At 41.6% G+C, this 15,334-nt stretch overlaps 1 protein-coding gene across 2 annotated transcripts in view; it reads right to left on the bottom strand.

Moving 5' to 3' along the window:
* The window catches only part of SVEP1 (sushi, von Willebrand factor type A, EGF and pentraxin domain containing 1), a 129,314-nt gene that overhangs the window by 30,196 nt on the left and 83,784 nt on the right, over nt 1–15,334 (bottom strand). For both annotated transcript variants that reach the window (XM_054809309.1, XM_054809310.1), the window contains exons 29-37: nt 14,238–14,361; nt 13,540–13,710; nt 11,245–11,418; nt 8,171–8,290; nt 7,227–7,403; nt 5,831–5,915; nt 5,324–5,515; nt 3,124–3,291; nt 556–1,228 (exon numbers count right to left, since the gene is read on the bottom strand). In XM_054809309.1, coding sequence (XP_054665284.1) covers nt 556–1,228; nt 3,124–3,291; nt 5,324–5,515; nt 5,831–5,915; nt 7,227–7,403; nt 8,171–8,290; nt 11,245–11,418; nt 13,540–13,710; nt 14,238–14,361 — 1,884 coding nt within the window. The remainder of the gene's footprint in view (nt 1–555; nt 1,229–3,123; nt 3,292–5,323; nt 5,516–5,830; nt 5,916–7,226; nt 7,404–8,170; nt 8,291–11,244; nt 11,419–13,539; nt 13,711–14,237; nt 14,362–15,334) is intronic.

Raw genomic sequence — 15,334 nt, 5'->3', positions numbered from 1 at the left:
TTAAGTAGTTGTTACAGGTTTGGTCTGCCACAAGGAGATTTTTAACTTCAGGCATTGTTGCAATGTAATTTGATAAAGAAAAGGAAGTTCTGACTTCAGTAAAGAAGTGTGCTTGCATCAAAAGGAGAAAAACTATCCCAAGGTGATTTATCTATTGCAAATCAGATTTTTTTTTTCACATCAGCAAAAAGAGCAAGGCTTGTGAACTGGCAACAGTTCTTCAAATCTCTCCAGATGGCACTGGAAAGCCACCTATGGACCAAACAAATGAAGAGTGAGACATTAAGGAAATCAATTGATTGTCATCTGGCATCTTGAGTCTCCTAATTGAAAACCCACTTTAAGATAAGAAATCCCCAAAAGTGTCCATGTTTTTCAGACATGATTCTGCTGCAAATCCACCTGGTTTTCCCTTTGCTTATTCCATCCAGTCACGTGCTTCCTCAATTTTAACAGGAGGGCAAAACAGAAGAAAAAAACCCCCCAAAAGTGGCAATTGTGAAGACATATTCAGTTTGCTATGGTACCAGGCAGATGACAAAACTCATTCTGTACCTTTATAAAGCCATTCTCAAGCTGGGGCGGTTCTCCACAGGACACTGGGTGGCATGTGGGCAAACTGCCACTCCAGTTGCCAGTGGCCTCACACGTCCGTTTCTTCTCTCCCTTGATGTAGAACCCCTTGTTGCAGCTGTAAGCCACCACTGCTCCGAAGCTGTAGTTGGCCCCACTGGCATAGCCATTGCTAATGTGGGGAGGCTCTCCGCAGCGAACGGGGATGCACTGGATGCTCAAAGAAGAAGGATTCCACTGGCCCCCTCGAAGGCACTCGATCTTGGCTGAAGTGTTCAGAACAAAGCCTTCCATGCACTTGAAGCTCACGATGGAGCCAGCTGCAAACCTGGCTTTACTAATGGACTCCAGGATGCTGTATGAGACGGTGGATGGCTTTTCACAGAAATCAGCTATGCAGTGGGGCATCTCCCTGCCCTCTGGAGGCACCCACTTCCCTTCTGCATTGCAAAGCAGCTGAGAGTTATCAGCCAGGCTGTAGCCATCTGAGCAGAAGTAATAAGCTATATCGCCAAAGAGGCGGTGGCCACTCTCTGGTGATGCATTTTCCACATGGGGTGGTTCATCACAGGATACTGCCAGGCACTGCTGGTGGCTCACACTCCACTCGCCGCTGGCTAAGCACTCTATGGTTGCAGGGCCAGCTAACGTGTAACTGTGGATAAGGAAACCACATAGGAAGTCAAAAAGACAAGCATTGTCAAATGCTACCTACAGTTTCTTGAAGCCCCTGCAGTACAAGCTTGCTTGTTAGCACCCGGGAAGAATAGGATCTTTTACAAAAGCTATGATCAACTTCAAAAGGAAAATCTTAAAGCCTACATGTCCACAGGTGAGGTATCACAATGAGGGATATATCCTAGCACACTGTGTATATTGCTTCTCTCTCATCTGTCCATCTGATTACCATTCCTGCACTTCCATTTTGGTTGAAACTACTACAACAAACCTAGTATTGTGCTGCGATAGTCCATATATTCCTCAAAGAAACTATCCCACCAAGAAATTCTTTCCCTTTAACAGAACTGAATGGAAAAGAAAGAGATGAAAAGCCCACAAAGGCCTTTTGGGTTCTTGTATCAGCGCTATCAATCTATTTTCACACTTACAAGCAATGAGAAACTCATTAGTGAGTTACCCAGAGATGCTCTTGTCAATAACACACGTTGCAATTTTGTAACAACTTCTTCCTAAAAAAACCCACTATAAAATGTTATAAAAGCCAATAAAAAAATTAATGCTGAGTAGCAAAGAAAAAAAATCTTTTACAATTAAATTCTACCACATGATTACTGTTAATGTAGTTCTATTTCTCTAATCTGTCTCTGGGATCTCATCACCCAACTTAAAACCCTGCTGCTTAAACATGCAGCACCTGTGACTACCTTCTTGCTCAGTTTTGAAATCTCTGTCGTGTGCTCTCACAGAAAGCAAACAAACTATAACTACTGCAAAGTTCCTGGTGACTCTTTCCAGTTGCCGGCTGGAAACTAGTTGTTCACATTTTGATGCCAACATCTATAAGGGTGCTTGTCTTGTTTGCAGGATTTGTTTTCAAAGCCTCATGACTGGACTCCAGAAAAAGAGCCTATTATGTGTCAGTGTTTAATATGATCCACTCTACTCACTGTCACAGACAGCTGTGATCCTCTTTAAATGCTGCTACCCTATCCCACTTAAAATCCTTGCACAGGAAAAAGAAGCAGCTTTTAAAATCATAATACAGTCAAGAAAATGGAATAAAGATGCTTTGCTTCAATTACGTTTCAAAAAATATTGCAAAGCCAGTTTATAAGAAAAATACTGGCTTATCAATCTACCTTTTTACATCAAGAAGGAGCAGAAAATCCTCCAGTCACTTAAGGCCTGACCTGGCAAAAGCTCTGCATACCTGCTCTGCCTTTTGGAGAGAAGTTTCAAGAAATTCAATGGGACTGCTCACAGGCTGTAAAGATAAGTATGTGCAAAGGTTCTTGCAGGATCAGAGTCCAGCATTACATTCATGCTCGACATCATCAAAGTGGAGCCCCATCTTTGATGAAACTTGGTCTGAAAAGGTCACTACACTGAATAGACAGAGATCAAAGAAAAATAATGCACCTCAATAAATGAGGAGTCAGAGTTTTAAGGAAGCAGAATTTAGAACATCAGACCAGACAGTTCTCAAAACATACCAAACAGCTTTCTTATAGCCTGAAGAGACATAAGGAATTCTTTATGATCAGGGACTTGAGTTTACCACAGAAGTACTAGTTCTGTAGGAACTTCAGGGGAGAGGGCTTCCTATTGAATTGGTCTATCATGCCCCATGACTCCTCTCCATTCTCCTCTTCCAGAGTATATTCAGCTGCCGTGAAACTACTTTAAGAAATGCCTATATTTCCCGTGCTAACTTCAGAGCCCACAAAAAAAATTCCATCACATTTAATTTCCAGAGAGTTAAGACAGAAGCAGTAAAAATTAGTTAGTGTGCAGTTATAAAGGACTTGTGAAATAGTGCACCAGTCAAACTCGTCCTGATCATTAGTCCAGTAGTGCTAATCTACATACCCTTCCTTACAGATGTAAGAGACTGTGTTTCCAAAAGTAAAGTTATTTCCATTGATGACTGCATCTTTGATGGCAGGAGGGGATCCACAAGAGACAATGTTGCAAGCTGGAGGTGTGCTGTTCCAGTTTCCTGAAGATGCACAGACAAGTACAGAAGGTCCCTGAAGGCTGAGACACAAAGATCATTATTAAGGCTGCCATTTCAGTCCGGGTGAGGAACAGAGAGGGAAAGAGGTGCTTTGCTTCTCATTGGCTTTCTGACCCCAGTGAAACCAAGGGGCCTCTCTCACTGACTTCAGTGGAGGCTAGAATCTCACCCTCTGTTCATGGAAAAGCACTGCTGATGCTGTCAAAAAAGCTGATCTTCAGATTATTTTGAAGAGAGAGCTGGTGGAATTCATGTGGGGCCTCAATGCAGTGTGCAGACGCATACATAACTTTGGCTGTAGCTTTGCCTGTCTTTGAGCCACAAAAGAAAGTCATGAGGTACTTAAATATTTAAGTTTAAATATTTACTTGTATGCCATCAACTCTATGCCAATCTTGAGACTTGCAACTAGGCCTCAGTCTGAGACCTGATTCACTCAAGGACTTAAAACACTATCTTCACTCAAAAAACTGAAGGAAATGCTCCAGTTCAGGTCTGTTTACAAAAAAGCATTCAGTTCCTTCAGGAGGTAAAGGATTTTGTTTGAGTGAATGGTCATACACATTTGAAGTTGATGGTAATTTTTTTGTTTCCTTAGCTGAGGAAACAGCAATACTTTGGTACAAAAGGTATGACTCAGTTGACTAAACACAGGTATTCAACACCACTCTGTGATGCCCTGGGTGAAGCCCTTGGCCTCCAGCTGCTATGTCAGCTGGCTATGGATTCCCAGTAGGTCTCATGTCATACCTAAGAGCCCTACCTAAGGTCTGTCTGATTCCCTACAATTTAGTCTCAAATATTATTAGACCCCCATGTTTAGTTGATGGAAATGAGCTCAGGGGTTAATGGCAGAGAACAACAAGGACCTGTAAAGTCCTTACAGATATGGCATAGGCCCTTGTCAGGGCAGTGGGCTCTGCCTACCTGTGGCAATATTCTTAAGACAAAAAGCACATAAAAGCTTCTTGAAGGAACAGATTGAGTCCACACTTAGGTCCAGCAATACTGCCTAAGAGGGACACTGTTTGGGAGGGCTTCCCCTGCAGTGGTGACAACAGGAGAGAGGACTTCTCTCATCAAGCTATCTATGCTAGACAGGTAAAGGGAAAGAGTCACAACTGATGTGGTATTTGCTGCCTCTGTGTCCTAAGTCCATGGTCAAAAAACCCACTGACACTGGTAAAACCACTGCTTGGTTTAGTGGAGTACAGATAAACCCACACTGTGGATCTATGACTTAACACTGGACTGGACTGCAGCTGAGGTATCCATTTGTAGTAACATGATTAAACCATTCACCAGATGAGCACACCTTGCCTACTTGCCTGCATCTGGACAAGGGAATGCTTGCAGCAGGAAAATAGAAAAAAAATTCAGACGTAAACAGGTCCATATGAGACCACTTGTGTCAGAGTAAATCTGCTAGAGGTACAAGCAGTTATCAGGAGAGGCAGGAACTTGCACTTGAAGCCAAATCCTTGGACGTAGCCTTACTGTATTAATTTTTAAGTGCAGCTTACTAAAAATGTGTTTCCAATATAACTGCTTACAAATGTAAAACAGAATAAAAACCTAGAGTAAATAACTACTACAAAGAGTTCAAGGAGTAAATTAGTGACTTCCAGAAGGTTCCTTCACCAAAAGTATTGTAAAACAATAGCAAAAATAATACTGGATATGCACTACAGCTGTGGGGGTATGATAATATTGAAAGACAAATGAGAACTTTCAAAAATAATGACAACTATTTTTCTGAATATTCAAAATATGTCTTTGAGCTTGATGGTAAAAATGAAAGCATTGCATATATATATATATACACACACACACATATATATATTTCTCAAATTCTGAATGATCTTATTGAACTGCTCCAATATAGGATGAAATACAAAATGTATCTTCAAGATATAAAAAAATCTTTTAAAATTCTATTTTAATATTTTATCTTTCTGAGCAACGATCCCAGCTTTGTCTCTTTCAGACCTAAGTTACACCTTTCAGCAAGCATGCTGCCTGCATTTGGCTCAGGAACATTCCCACATTTACCTGTATCCATTGTCACATGCGTATGATACAGAGGAAAGGTAGGTTGTGCCAGTGAGTTCGTATTTTCCATTGCTTATATCCTGTGGGCTAGGACAGGTCACCATTTCACAGGAGGGGGGAGAATGATTCCAAATGCCACTAGCAAGGCACAGAATCTCATTTTCGCCCACTAACTTGTATCCATCATTGCATCTGAGTTAGAAGAAAAGAAGTGCTATCAAACACAGAGCCTTTTATGCACAACATAATCAGCCATTCCTTTTCTCTCTTCATCCACACCTGCATACACCATCTTTCTCTGCAGGGCACAGAGAGGTAGAACTGGAGTAATCATTCAGCTCTACTAGTGAAGAGCCACAGCTATAACCAAATGTCTTTCCATTACGTTAATCCCATCTCGCTCCTCTCCTTCATTTCAACCACACTCTCAATTCAGCCATGCTCTCATTTGTTGCCAGATTCTCAATCAATTATTAATATAGCACTTCAAACATACTGAATTCCTACCTGTACACCACCTTATTGCGGTATGTAAAATTTGAGCCCAAAATGGCACAGTTCTCTGGAATAACTGGATCACCACAGGATATAGCTTTAAAGACAGGATCACAAGAGAGGTTGATACAACACAAATAAAAAAGAACAGAAAATCAGGATTTTTTTTTTTTTCTCTAAACAGGTTTGAAGAGGTGTAAAGCCTTAGGTAACACTGTGTTCTTGACCAAGCTATAACTGACATTGAGGGCTCTTTATCTGACTTCATCTTACTGAGAAATTTGATTAACTGGAAAGAGGTAGTTGGAACTGTTCTACAAACCACATGCTTGATGTCAAGAGGACTCCATATCCGCTCCTCCCTTTGAACAAAGTAATTGGGTTTTTGACAATGTCTCTGTCACTTCTTCATCTTACCCTGTTGCTTCACCTCATTAGTTCTGGTTTTCTAAAGAAACCATTTTTGCAATGATGCCATGTATATGTATGTGCACCAGCCTGTCCTCTCTGGTTGCTTATTATCACCTAAAACACAGTTAATGATCTTTAAGACATTACATTCCCTCAAGTTCCTTGAAAACGGGACACTGGGTGGAAAAGGAAGAACTTTTAATGTTTGCATTAAACCGAGATGAGTTTATGCCTTTGATACTTCAGAGAATCATAGAACGTTCTGGTTTGGAAAGGACTTCAAAGATCACCTAGTTCCAAACCTCCTGCCATGGGCAGGGACACCCTCCACTAGACCAGGTTGCCCAAAGCCCCATCCAACCTGGTCTTAAACAATTCCAGGGACGGGGCCTCCACAGCCTCCTTGGGCAACCTGTTCCAATGTCTCACCACCCTCACAGTAAAGAATTTCTTCCTAACATCTAATGTAAATCTACCTTCTTTTAGTTTAAACCCATTAACCCTTGTTGTATCACTACACTCCCTGATAAACAGTCCCTCACCATCTTTCTTGTAAGACCCTTTTCAGGTACTGGAAGGCTGCTATAAGGTCTCCCTGGAGCCTTCTCTTCTCCAGGCTGAACAAGCCCAACTCTCTCAGCCTGTCCTCATAGCAGAAGTGCTCCAGCCCTCTGATCAGCTTTGTGGCCTCCTCTGGACTCGTTCCAACAGCTCCATGTCTCTCTTGTACTGGGGACCCCAGAGCTGGATGCAGTACTTCAGTATAAGAGAGTATAATCTGCATAAGACAGTACCACTATGAGTGTGACAACTTGGAAAAGCTTCAACTGGTGCTTACATCTCGTAAGACAACAGAGACTTTAACACTGGGACTCAGGTCTGCGAGGACAGGGTCTCATTAGCTGCTGTGGTCTCTAAAGGCTCTACACTACTACTTTTCCCTTTCCATCTCTCTAACAACACCCATTACAATATGCATTCTCCCCAGGAACCACACCTTCACAGTAAGGTACTGGGTGACTCCACTCTCCAGATTCCATGCATGTAAGTTTAGTCACTCCTGTCAGCTGAAACCCTTCTTCGCAGGAAAATGTTACTTCACTGCCAACACTGTAAGTGCGCCCATATAAATGGCCATGCTCTGGATGTCCTGGATTACGGCACTTCACCGGTTCTGAGGAGGAAGAGAGAAACTATCAATAACATAACCAAGTACCAGGTTTTATAAACAAGTTGCAGGAGATACCCTTAGGAATCTTCTGAAAGTAGGAAGACAGAGCATGTGGAAAACACTCATAAGTAGATTACAGCCTTACCAGCTTTTCTCTGTTCTGTAAGTGACAGGTACAGAAGACTCATGCAAGTAAGCTAATCTTGATATGGAAGAGCCCTCTGTAACTGAGTTTGCATTAATTGTCAGAAGCAAACACATCTTGCAGTCAGTTTTCCCTCTGTGAGGGAAAGCGCACTCCAGTGTGTCCAGCCCTGAACACAAAATCAGCTCAGCTGCCTTTTATCCTAGCCTATGCCACTGTCTTCTCATCTTCATGCAAAGTTACCTTGCTTGATGTTTCCACAGAGAGCTCAAACCCTACTCAGGTGCCTGCAGCTCTGCTCTGCTAAGTGACACATTGTGGCATGGTGGCCTTTCCAGGTCTTCAGCACATGTGCTCCATGTGCAAAAGGATTTTGCATGTGTGCATGTCTCAGAGCAGAATCCCAATGACAGTTGCCTCCATAGGGAGAGGCGAGTTCTCAAGAAACAAAAGGAGATGCTTCATCACAGCCTCATTCAGGCCAAAGTGACCTGTAGATGAGAGCATGCCTGCCCTGTACCTTCTTAGATAGCAATTAATGGCAACTGTCTTCCATAGCTGGAGGCAGGATACTGGACTATACAGAACCTTGGACAGGCTAGCCAGATGTTTTTCTTTCCCATACCTGCACATTTTTTACCATCTCCTGTGTAAGGAGGGATGCAAGTGCAAACATAGGATCCATTTGTGTTGAGACAAGATGCGTGCTCATCGCAGTCTGATCCTACAGCACATTCATCAACATCTACAAAAACAAAACACAAAAAAGATGTCTCTAGGGTGGTATTTGTAATAAGCATCTGCTTTAAATTTCTGTCTTACTAACTCTCAAGAGGAATTGCTTTAATTAGTATAATCAAAAATCACTCTTACTTCAATCACATTTTTGATGCACTAGTAAAATAATTAATATTTAAATTAATATTTATGCTTTCTATATAATTTACTACACCATATTGTGAAATGTGAGAAAATCAGAGAAAGCCTATTAACTGTCAGTCAACACTTTCACAAAAAGTATCTTGTTTCCAAATAGTGAAAGAACAGACATTGTAACTTATGTGTTGTTGACACTAGTTTGGACAGACATTAGGAGGGAGGACTTCTGCATTAAACACCTGCTTGGGAAATCCTCTATATTTCAAGCTTCCCACCTGTAAGACAGGAAAACTTAGCCAAGAGGGGAAACACTCTGAACATAAAATATAATTAAAGCCCTGTCTTTGCTGAAGAGAATTTCATTAGCCTAGGAATGAAAAATACCTGCAGTTGCCAGAAAAGTTACAATGATTTCAAAATATATTAGTTATTATAATTAACTATTTATATGATAGTAGTCCCTAGAAATGCCAACTGATGATTTATGCTCCATGTGGCTTGGTATTGTACAGCAAAAAAAAAATTAAAAAATTCCCTCACTCCAGAATACTTCATATGAGCTTTAAAATCCTGACTGTACAGAAGTGTTCTTGGTATGTAAACAATGAATCAAAATTGCAAAGGGTCATTTTCAAAGTATCTAATTGAAATATGCTGGCATCAGGGATTATTCCTCATATAAACCAGACTGTTAGAGATAGAATAATTCTTCCTTTAAAAGCCCTGCTACAGGACATACAACTGGAGTTCTTTGCCTATTTCCAGGCAAAAAAGCTACTTGGTTAAAAAAGCAACAAAATTTGCTAAATTGGTGTGTTCATTCTTCCCTGCTGAATGAGTCTGGCCAGTAGGAAAAGAACTCAACAACGTTCTGAAAAGTGAGTTTCTTTCTGGCATGCAGGATGAAAACTCCACATAAATCAAAACAGCTGCCAATTAGACAAGCATCAAGAGAATCCAACGTGCTACCAGAACTGGAAAGACTGCTCCTCCTGTCATGTCTGGAAAGGCAAGGAAGAGTGGAAAGCAACTATGAATCAGATCCATAACAGAGCAAAAGGAATGCCCCGGGCAAAGGTGTACCAGGCTTTGTTAGCATGTGCCTGGAGCGTGAATCAGAAAGGTAAAGGGTGGGTCAGGGTGTCAAAGTCACTCTTGTTTTCATTTTCCCCTTAGTCTGCTCTGCTTTATGAGACAAGTCAAGCTAGAAGGTAGGGCACAGGGCTTTTCCTTCTCAACATTATGCTTCCTGCTGCACAGATGTCAAACTATTTGGACAGCCCTGCAGCATCTGCTCTGAGCCTGCTCATCTTGGCACAAAGGGCAAAGGATAAAAGCAGAGAGGAACAACAGACTAGATGGTCTGTTTGGAGGTTCTGAAGGAGTTCCAGTAGAGAGGATGCTACAAAACCAAATGGATCCTACTCCAAAGTGAATTTTGGCAGAACTAAAGGACAGTTAGCTTTGCTTTTGCTTGTCTTGACTGAAAAAAAACCAACCCAAAACAACAAAAAACCCAAAAGCGCTATACCTACATGAAATAAAAAGTCAATTCAAACACAGCTCTTGCCAGGTTGTTACCCTGCAACTCCCATGTCTGGCATGACATACTAGACAGCAGCAATCTGAGTGCAGCTAGCGAGTGGATTCCAGCAGGGATGTGCTGGAGACATGGCCCTACAAGAACAGTCACACCCAGTTCACCCTATGCAGTACAATGCTGGTCTGTCCAACCTTGTAGTTCCTGCAGCTGCATCTGGTATGTCAGACCTAGCTGACTAGGAAGTAAATTATGGTGTGGCAACTATGTGAACTGTGTCCTTAATTGCACTTCCGGCCTTCTCAATGCTGCAGCTGCTTATGTGACTGCACCAATAAACCCCCACGATGGAAGAAGGCTCAGAGCAGAGGTAGCTCAGGGAATAAGGTGGGGTGTGACTGACCACTGCTGTTACAAAGAAGCTGACTCAACACAAGGAGACAGGAAGGTGGCCTTTGTTTTAAGTAAACAACTATCAACAGTTGAGTTGATCAACTGGTGGTGTAAATGTTTCTCCCTGAGTTCATTAAAGGAGCATCAATGTGTACCTGAGTTAGCTACACTAGCTTGGGGGGGGGGAATTGGATACCTGGCTCAGGCCAACATGGAGTATAAAAACCAGACAACTAGAAATGGGCTTGAGCTGGTTTCAATCTACGTATTCATTCCTGGCTACTGGGGATGCCCAGTATCATGATGGTGAATGTATTACAGAGACTGGTAATGGGAAACACAGTGGTATTGTGATTGAACTGTGTATTGCAATTGCTGTATTTTGCTAAGTGTAACTTGAATATATTTGTATTGTGCTACACAGTGTATTTTGTATCTCTCTGCTAAATCAGAAATCTTGTGCAGCATCAACTATGTTAAAGTAAGTAAATTTGATATTAAACATGACAACCTCCAAGTGTGGAATGTCTAAGAGAACCTGGTCAGAGAGTATGGGATGCTGACAGCATGCTGAAGCACAGGGAAATGCACAGGTTAGAAGCAGAGAATGCAAGGACTCCAGGGCTAAATGAACCTGGAAGGAGAGAGGATGGGAGTGCAATGCAGGCTTATTATAGGGTGCAGGGCACACAAGAGGACTGACAGAGAAAGATGCCAGAATGAGTTTTGGTTTCACATAATCCTTAGCATGGTGTTTCAGAAATATGCATATTTTGGAGTGTGATTTCTGAGGCTTGGGTCAGCCTTCACAATTTCATAATGAAATCCCACCCAAAACCAAGTGCAAGATCGCCAGCCCGTGCAGCCACATGTATGGCACATCTCACCAAGGCAAGATGGCGAAATGCTGTTCCAGCTCCCATTGTCCAAGCACAACATCCTGGAGTCGCCCAACAAATAGTAGCCGTTGTTGCAGTGATAGGTAACAGTACTGCCAGCAAAGAAGTCCTCAGCTGAATAAAATCCATTTTCTAAAGGTGGAGGCACTCCACAGCTGATTCCTGAAACACGAGTCAGAAGAGGGTACAGACATTAGCAGAGCAGATACAGATCAACTTCAGAATAATTCCACGAGAGCCACCACTGGAGATTTTTTTCTCTGCAACTGTGGAATCCCATCTGCAAGAGGGTCCAGACCTTTTCTGAGGTAGCTAATTGATTCCAGGTCTGGTGGAGCGTCTTGTTTTGTGGGCACTTGTCAGAGACTGAGCAGGACTCTCCAGCTCCTGCTATTCTGCTAGCTCTGGAGGAGACATCTGTGACTAAGATCTGAGCAGTTGCCTTTCAGTCACAGAACACTTCCCTGATAATCAATGATCCTTCATGAGTTTTAAGGACAAAGGAAAAGTAAGTTTGCCTCCATAGAGGTTCCTGTTATTTCCTTTCACTGAAAAACAAGCTCAGTATTACTGTATTTGAACATTGCAAAGCTCGCTAACAGATTACTGCTAAGAGGTTATAATACTGGTCTGAGACCAGGGAATGCACAAACGATGGAGAGATTGGAACTTGACCTCACGTACAACTTTGGGCATCACTTTGACTGTAGTAAATAAGCCCTTCTGATCCTAGCTGTGCCAGCAGAAGGTGTCACTGTACCTGCCTCGCAGAAACTACTATTTATTCTAGCAGAGCTGCTTCTGTGCATCTTCATTTCAATCAAGATGACATGAACTTATTCCAACAGCTACACAGCTCATCTTTGTAACTACATGGATTGTACAAATTCTTGCTCCCCAGCCATGTGCAAGGATCACACAATAAGACACTGTGGAGTATTTAGAGCCCATGGTAATGAAAGCCAAGTCCTCGCTGTAGAGGGATATAACTGAAGAGCCTGTAACAAAGACAAGCTGTCAGGGGATGGGGACCTGTGGTTTTGGGGGTCTTTGGTAAGCAGGAAGAGGAATAGGATCCTGGTGGGTGAAGGCAGCGATTACAATAAGCCTGATTCAGTCAGCAGAACCTTTTCAGTATCACACCTTCCACCATAAAGCTGGTAGTTCTTTATGCAGGAAATAGCTATCTGCAACCCACTTTCATTCATCAGGTACTTGTGAAACAGGCTGAGAAAGGCCAGTGGTCGACTCTGGCCCTCATTCACTCAACATATTTGTGGCAGGTCAACCCTGTTCTGTCTGAGCTCTCTCCTCAACAGGTAAAACTGCCTGGCCCAATACAGAGATATCAGATGACAACACTAACAGGATTCTGGTGGCTTGTCACTGATAACACACCAAGAAAGAGCAAAGCTGTCTCTGCCAGTGAACTTATGCTCTGCCCAGCAGGACTTGCTTTTGGATAAATCCTCACATGAATGCTATTCTTTAGGCAGAAGAGGAGACAGATCCTGGATCTGTGCTATGAACAACTGAATAAAGAAGAAGATATGAAAATCACATCAAATTTAGATCAAACTATTTTTAAGGTATTTTTAACAATTTGGTGATTTTCCCCAAACTACTGATTGATTTTAGGATCATGTGATACCTACTTCTGGAGCTAATTTACTATTCTGCTGAAAGGAAAAATATTCAGCTCCAACACATGCAACTGCAGTCATGTGTGCAGTCACAGCAGAGGAGAACCAAAGGAAAGGAGAAGGCAGGAGCAGGACAACAGGAATCAAAGAACCCTGACAACCTGAATGTATACAGCCCAGTGTCTTAGAAGAAATTCTGTAAGTCTTGAGCACTTCTAAGTCCTGACAGAAATATCTGCTACCTTTAAAGAAAATACTCTACAACATACTAATGCCAAGGCTTTTATTTCAAACTAGACATTCTCAGTGACACTTAAAAATCATATTCTAGCATTTCCTGTGCATCTTCCACACTCCTGGTGCCACTGGGGAGAAAGTTCAGGGTAACAGATTGCTGATCCAAATAGACTCATTTCTGCCATGGGTATTAGAAACTGTCTGAAAAAGGTGGCAGAATCTGGTCGTAGTGTAATTCCTGCTCAGTAAAATGTGAGTTTAGTTTTAGGCATATATGTATATGCTGTAACAAGGATGGATTCAAGTGCATCATAGCTGCAGGGATAAACAGGCCATGAATAGTGATAGGGTCCAAATAAAAGCTAGAGTTGCCTAATCCTGCCAGCCCACTGAAACAACTCACTTTCACAGCGGGGAAAAGGCCGTGTCCACTGTCCCAGGTTAAGGCAGTGTTGAACAGAGTTTCCCACTATCTGGAAGCCTGGGTCACAGGAAAGGCTCACTTTTGACCCTGGCTTTAAATCAGCAGAAGAGGCTCGCAGATGTGGTATGGATCCTTGCAAAGACGGACAGTCTGTGGACAAAATATATGCATACAGTAAGAGATACAGCTATATGCTGAAATGAATAAATTTGTTATCTGATTGTTTGATCCTGTAGAAGTTTATCCAGGGGAAAGCTTTGGGAAGTGTTACGTATGCTACATTCTGCTTGGGTTCAAAGGGTTTTGAGAATCATCAACACATAACATCAGAAAAGGAATCTGTCGGAAAAGAGGTGAGGATGCAGTAGGTATTTTAATACTATCCAATTATATTTAGAATAAAAGACAAGAAAAACTTCCTTCTGACCCAACACCATTTTCACTCTTTCCCCATCTCAATTCAGGAAGCAATAAATTTCTGTCAGAGATTCTAATGAACTTTTGTTACAAAACCCTGGAATTTGAGAAATGAAGGATGGAATGTTCTAACTGTCAAATTATCAAAATAATTTATTCAAGGCTAACAGGGCAAAGGCTGCGAGCTGCATATTTGACCTCATAAAAGAGTCTTACAATATTGTTCAGAAAAACAGGGTTCTAGGAAATAAAGTTCTAACCAGCACAAAATATACTCTTGTAATCTATCTTCACTCTTCCAACAACTCCTGGCAGCAAATCTGGCCAGGCTAGTACATTTCCTTTTTGGAGTTCTTCTGGACAGGATGTAGCCAGAGATTTTACCTATGGATTTAAAAAAGTTGATTAGGTGCTGTTTAAGAACCATGTAGGAAAAGAACGTGAAAAAATATTCCTTCCATGTCTGCATGCAACACTAGAACAAATAATGAATAAGCGATGCTCATCCTTTCTAGCACAAGAGGCTTTTGACTGAACTACTTATTATTCTGTACTTACTAAGCCAGCTAGCTGTGGACCGGCATGTACTGAGGCAATATCTGAAGGCATACTTGTGATACAGGCAAAGTATAAAACATAGTTCTTGAAACACAATTGCATTTGTTACTGTGAGAGAAAAATGTATTTATTCACAGAAAAAGGCAGATATGAGAATGCAACCTTGAAAACTTGATGTATTTGCAGAAAAATGTCAAATAGGAGTCAAAAGGAACATAATGTTGAAGATCTGTATTTCTCAAACTCTGTTAGCACTTCACTACATTTAAGGAACAGAAACACAAAAAGGAGCAGTTTAATGAAGCAATTTGTTGTTTCCAAGACAAGAGTTCTGTGAATTCAATGCACTAGGCTATTGCATGGCTCTTCAAAACACTGCAGGCAAAGTCTACCCACATCAGTACTAACAGCAGTATTGGCATCAAATTCAACCAAAGCAGGACAGGGCCATAACTAACCATGTAGTGAAAAAGGAATTATACAGGCAAACTAATGATAGGAGAAAGAAAGGAACACACAGTTAGATCAACAGCAGATTCATATCTTGAGAGCAGATCTCATCAAATATCTTTGATGGAAAAGTTTTCCATTTAAAACATAACTCCTTTAATGGCACCACTAGGGGTTTCTTTTGCTTTCTTACTACAAGAAACTGAAATGCCAGTGGGAATCCAAAGCTGTTTCAGTATTCTATTTTAATGTAAAAAAAAAAAAAAAATAATTCTTCACTGTGACTCTGAGAATCTATTAAACGTAGTAATGTTATTACCTTTCTAACTGGCCACCAAAAGAAGGAACT

This window comes from Grus americana, chromosome Z (assembly GCF_028858705.1).
Source record: "Grus americana isolate bGruAme1 chromosome Z, bGruAme1.mat, whole genome shotgun sequence".
In the NCBI taxonomy this organism is placed as follows: domain Eukaryota; kingdom Metazoa; phylum Chordata; class Aves; order Gruiformes; family Gruidae; genus Grus; species Grus americana.
This window is presented reverse-complemented; position numbering and strand designations above follow the sequence as displayed.